Genomic DNA, 5,137 nt, shown 5'->3' with positions numbered 1-5,137 from the left:
AGCGAGAGGACGGGACATGCACCCTTTTGAAGGAGCCGTGAGCACACCCTTGAGAGCAGGCTCATGGAGTGAGGATGAAGGAACTCTCAAAACGACGTTCCACATCGATTCTACCTCCACACGAGTTCTTAAATCGGAGGCACGCTCCAAACATGCTCATTTGACGTTGTATTGCAAAAAACACTACAGCCCTACGTGAGTGAACAAGTCCTAAAAGACATGTAGGTGTTCTAGGATGTTCAATTGATAGAGATGCGTGAACGGTGATTTAATAATAACAAGGGAAAAAAGAATAATAATTGATTGGACGTTGAAGTTTGAACGCGTGGGAGGCCACGACGCCGTCCAAAGTGTGGACGCTTGGAAACTTCAAAGCACGAATTTCGAGCGCGTGGGCTCTGCAGCTTTACAGAAACGGATGCTACGGAAAGGAGACAAAACCTACCTTGGCAGCCACTCCATGTACTGTAGCTCGTCTCGCACGCACGCACACGCGCGCGCGCGCACACACACACGAGGCCCTCGCACCTTCGTAGAAAAGAAAGGGGCCCCTCCGCATTTTTTTTTTAGTCCACACATCGCAATGGAGCTTTGCAGTATGCCTTCCTGTTGATGCATCCAGGCAGTCTAGTACGCATCTGGGATCTTTCATCTCCGTCAAAGCCACAAAAGGTTCAACTTCAATGTAAGATCCCTCTTCTGTCTCTCTGTGTGCCTCTCTTTTTTGCTCCATTTGTTTACCCTTTAGCCCCTTTACACGCAATCTAAGGGTTAACGCTTCTCCAATACTGTGAATTTTTTCGCCATTAGAGCTTAATCTGGATGACTCTCATCGGCTAATTCTAAGGGTTTTTCTTGGATGTGTTGCCACAGCTCGTTAATTGCAGAACACGGACCAATATGTCTAACCTGAAGTTGGTGGTGGAGGTTTGTAACGCAACAAATCTTCCCCCCAAAGATGGAGAAGGGTCAGCAAGCGCTTACGTAGAGGTGAGTTTTGATGCACAGAGGCTAAGGACCAAGACCAAGGCCAAGGATCTGAATCCAGTCTGGAATGAGAAGCTTGAGTTCACTGTGAGTGACAGGGATGTGCTGGATGAAGAGTGCATAGAGGTCAATGTGTACACGGAGAGGAAAGGCGCACACAGGCATCTGCTGGGCAGGGCCAGAGTGGAAGGGGAGCATGTAAGGAAGAGGGGAAGTGAGGGTGCAGAGATGGCCATGGGGTTTCCCTTGGAGAAGGGATGGGGCATTTTTACCATGAACAAAGGAGAGGTGTTTCTGAAGGTGTATTACTATGATGAAGAGAAGGTGGCCAGGGAGAACCAGAAGGGAAAGAAGGAGGTGGCAGCAGCAGAGAGCAGGGCTGTGGAAAAGGGGGTTTCTGGTGCTGTGGATGGGAGTTCTCGACGAGATGCTGCAGAGGGCCGGCGGTTTGAAAACTCTGTGAAGTGGGATAGCGGTGCCACCTCTGTATCGGATTTCGATGTAAAGGCATCGGTGGCAGCATCTCGTCGTGACGACATAATTCTCCGGCATGATCTTGTGGCTGAAATGAAGTATTTGTTTGTGAGAGTGGAGCGGGCACGGGGGCTGGCCATCCGGGATGCCACCGGAAGCTCTGATCCTTTTGTTGAAGTAAAGGTGGGCAATGTGAAGGTGGAAACTGCTGTGGTGCCGCAGAACTTGAACCCGGTGTGGCGGGAAGTTTTTGCCATTTCAGAAGACCGCTTCAGTGCAGAGTTTCTTGAGATCACAGTGTGGGATCATGATGCTGTCCGCAATGATTTCCTTGGCTTTGTTGCTTTTGAGATTGGCGAGATTCCTGAGCGCCGCCCTCCAGATTCCCCGTTGGCACCGCAGTGGTACAAGCTAGAGCCTCGAGGTAACAACAAGCGTGCACAGGGTGAGATAATGCTGTCTGTGTGGATTGGCACACAGGCTGATGAGGCATTCCCGCAGGCCCGCCAGTCGGACAGTGGCTGGCTACCATACACTCGCTCCAAAATCTACCTCTCCCCCCGCCTCTGGTATCTCCGTGTCATTGTCCATGAGGCACAGGACCTGGTTCCCACCAAAGAGAATCGCCACCCTGAAGCCAGCGTCCGTGTGGAGCTTGGTGGAGGCTCGTCCCAGGTCCACCGTACCCGCACCGCCAGCAGCCGCCACCTCAGCCCCATCTGGGAGGAAGAGCTCCTCTTCGTCGCCGCTGAGCCTTTCGCTGACGAGTTTCTCCATGTGACCATCCTCGATAAAATGGGTGCCAACAGGGACGAAGTCATGGGCGTCGTCAAAATCCCCCTCTCCAATATCCCCAAACGGACAAATCAGCGCCCAGTTGATGCTAGATGGTATGACCTTGAGCGGGAGAAGAAGGACCTCAAAGAGGTGGCACATGATGTGGCAGACAAACTCAAAGGCAACAGCAAGTTCATGAGCCGCATCCACCTCACCATCTGCTTGGAAGGGGGCTACCATGTTCTGGATGAGTCTACCCACTACAGCAGCGACACGCGTCCGACAGACAAACGCCTTTGGAAGCCGCCGGTTGCCATGCTGGAGCTGGGCTTGTTGGGTGCCTCGGGGCTGGTCCCCATGAAGACCCGGGATGGACGCAGCTGTACGGATGCATACTGTGTAGCAAAGTATGGTCCAAAGTGGGTACGGACACGTACCGTGCTGGACTCGCTGTCCCCTCAGTGGAACGAGCAGTATACATGGGAGGTTTATGACCCCTGTACTGTACTCACTGTAGGGGTCTTTGACAATCATCATCTCACCAATGGGCTAGCAGAGAAAGCTCAGGGCCACAAGGATGATGTCATTGGCAAGGTACGGATCCGCTTGTCGACGCTGGAGACTGACCGGACGTACTCTCACAGGTACCCCCTCATAGTGCTGGAAAAATCAGGGGTGAAGAAGAAAGGGGAGATAGAGCTGGTTGTGCGGCTGACGTGTACCAAGCGCTTCAACATGATGCAGGCCTACATCATGCCTCTGCTGCCCAAGCTGCATTACCAGAGACCATTTCATGTCAGACATGTAGAGGCTCTCAGGGAGGCAGCCATGAGGATTGTGATCTCACGGCTTGCCAGGTCAGAGCCACCTGTGAGAGCCGAGGTGGTGAAGTTCATGCTCGATGTGGATGCCTACAGGTGGAGCTACAGGCGTAGCAAAGCCAACTGGTTCAGGGTCAGCAAGGTGTTTTCCAGCTGCGCTGCAGTGCTGACTTGGTTCCAGGAGATCTGTGAGTGGAAGAATCCGCTGACAACAGTCCTGGTGCACGTTCTCTACTTCATTCTGGTGTGGTATCCAGAGCTGATACTGCCCACATTCTTCCTCTATATGTTCCTCATAGGGGCATGGCAGTATCGGTTCCGTTCACGTCATCCACCACACATGGATGTGGACCTCTCATTGGCAAATGCATCCAACTCTGAAGAGCTTGATGAGGAATTTGATCCCATTCCCACAGCAAAGCAGCCGGAAGTTGTCCGTCAGAGGTATGACCGGCTACGAGCCCTTGCTGGCAGAATCCAGACTGTGATTGGTGACCTGGCTACCCAGCTGGAGCGGTTCCATGCTCTTCTCAATTGGCGTGACCCAAGAGCAACAACCATTTTCATACTCTTCTGCCTGATTGCTGCCGTCATCCTTTACGTCACACCTTTCCGTGTCATTGCCATTCTGGCAGGCATCTATGTGCTGAGACACCCCCGATTCCGAGATGGCATGCCACCTGTCCCCCTGAACTTCTTCAGGAGGTTACCGGCTCTGTCTGACAGGATGCTGTAACAGATTGGATGCTAAGGTGCAGTGAAATGCAAGTTGCAGAATGTTCATCTGCCACTTGTCGCACAGCAGTATGTCCGTCCTACCTGTAAGTTTTCTTGTGGTATTCTGATTGAGACCAGGATACATATCTGTAAGTTTTCTTGTGCTAGTTTGATTGAGATCAGGATATGTATCTGTAAGTTTTCTTGTGCTAGTCTGATTGAGGCCAGGATATGTATCTTTTTCTCGGGAAAAAAAGGGTATCATGCATGTCAAAGTTTCTTTTATGGGACTTAGCAGGCAGTTGTTAGAGTGCCCCCCCTTCCAGTCAAAATGGAGAGGAAGCTGCCTTATGTTGTCTCTTCTATTGAAGTATAAAATAATCTCTTCTATAATATTGTTTACATTGCTGTCCGGTCTCTATCGTGGTGTTTTGTGGCTTGGTAAAGCCTGTAAAAAGAGAGTATATTTAAGAAACGGAAATGCTTAATTTTATTGCGATTGGTCAGGTCTTACTGCGGTGCAAGGGTATCTTTTATAGGGGCTTCTCTACTTAGAAGGGATCTGCTGGTGTGGTGACAATCTGTAAAGAAAATGTTGTCAAGAGGTTGGATAGTGTAGGCGTATCTTAGGCACATAGAGCTTACCCTTTTCACATCAATTCCTTCTCTAGATCTTGGGAGAAGGTGCCGATCATGAGCACATAGCCAAGTGGTGAAGGAAGAGGGTTTTGGTGGGAGCTCAGGCTGTCCATACAACGGTTGTGGTGCATCCTGTATATAAGTATGAATGTTTCACAGAGGATTAAAAGCACCTCTTAATGGGACTTGTTTTTGCATACCAAGCTGCATGGGCTTGGAAATTTCTATTGCCCATATAATCCATGTCAACCTCCACACCTCTACAGTCTCCACTCCCAGGGGGTATCTTTGGGTCATCTTTTTAATATGAAGGGTTCAAGGAGTTCAAAATAATATGAGATTGTTTCAGAACTGGTTTAATAAACGGTGTAAAGGCTTGGAAAGTAGATGACCTTGAGGTGGTCTTGGACTCATCTCATTGGTCATCAGATAGTTCCTGAGTCCCATTAAAGTCCTAAATTTAGGATTTGAACTCAAATCATTTTGCCTCAGCATTTAGTCTCCAATCCTGTGGAGCTGGAGCTGAGGGTGGAGACTAGGAGAGAATGAAAGAGGCTTTGCAAACTGTGGCCTGCTGTGAGATGCCTATCAGGACTCGTGGGTTTCTTTTACTTGGCCAATTATGCTTGGTAATCACCACTTCCACTTCTTGATAAATCACTAACTGCCAGAAAAAAGATTAAATTTTCTATTTGGAAGATAAAGCCAGGTATTCTCTAGAA

General features: G+C 49.7%; 1 protein-coding gene across 1 annotated transcript; it reads left to right on the top strand.

Annotated features, from left to right (window-relative positions):
* Nucleotides 1-400: 400 nt before the first annotated feature.
* On the top strand, nt 401-4,178 carry LOC147630554 (FT-interacting protein 3-like). Its single transcript, XM_086810462.1, has 2 exons — nt 401-685; nt 874-4,178. Exon 2 carries the CDS (start codon nt 901-903, stop codon nt 3,793-3,795), a length of 2,895 nt encoding a protein of 964 aa, XP_086666588.1. The 5' UTR covers nt 401-685; nt 874-900; the 3' UTR covers nt 3,796-4,178.
* The last annotated feature ends 959 nt before the right edge of the window (nt 4,179-5,137 follow it).

Source organism: Cibotium barometz, chromosome 16, assembly GCF_041138505.1.
Source record: "Cibotium barometz isolate CiBa-2024 chromosome 16, ASM4113850v1, whole genome shotgun sequence".
NCBI classification, from domain to species: Eukaryota; Viridiplantae; Streptophyta; class Polypodiopsida; order Cyatheales; family Cibotiaceae; genus Cibotium; species Cibotium barometz.
Note: the sequence above shows the minus strand (reverse complement) of the source record. Positions and strands in the feature narration are given on the sequence as shown.

Bases quoted from the DNA above. Each gene is read 5' to 3' on its own strand.
- LOC147630554 (XM_086810462.1), top strand. From the start codon at position 901: ATGTCTAACCTGAAGTTGGTGGTGGAGGTTTGTAACGCAACAAATCTT.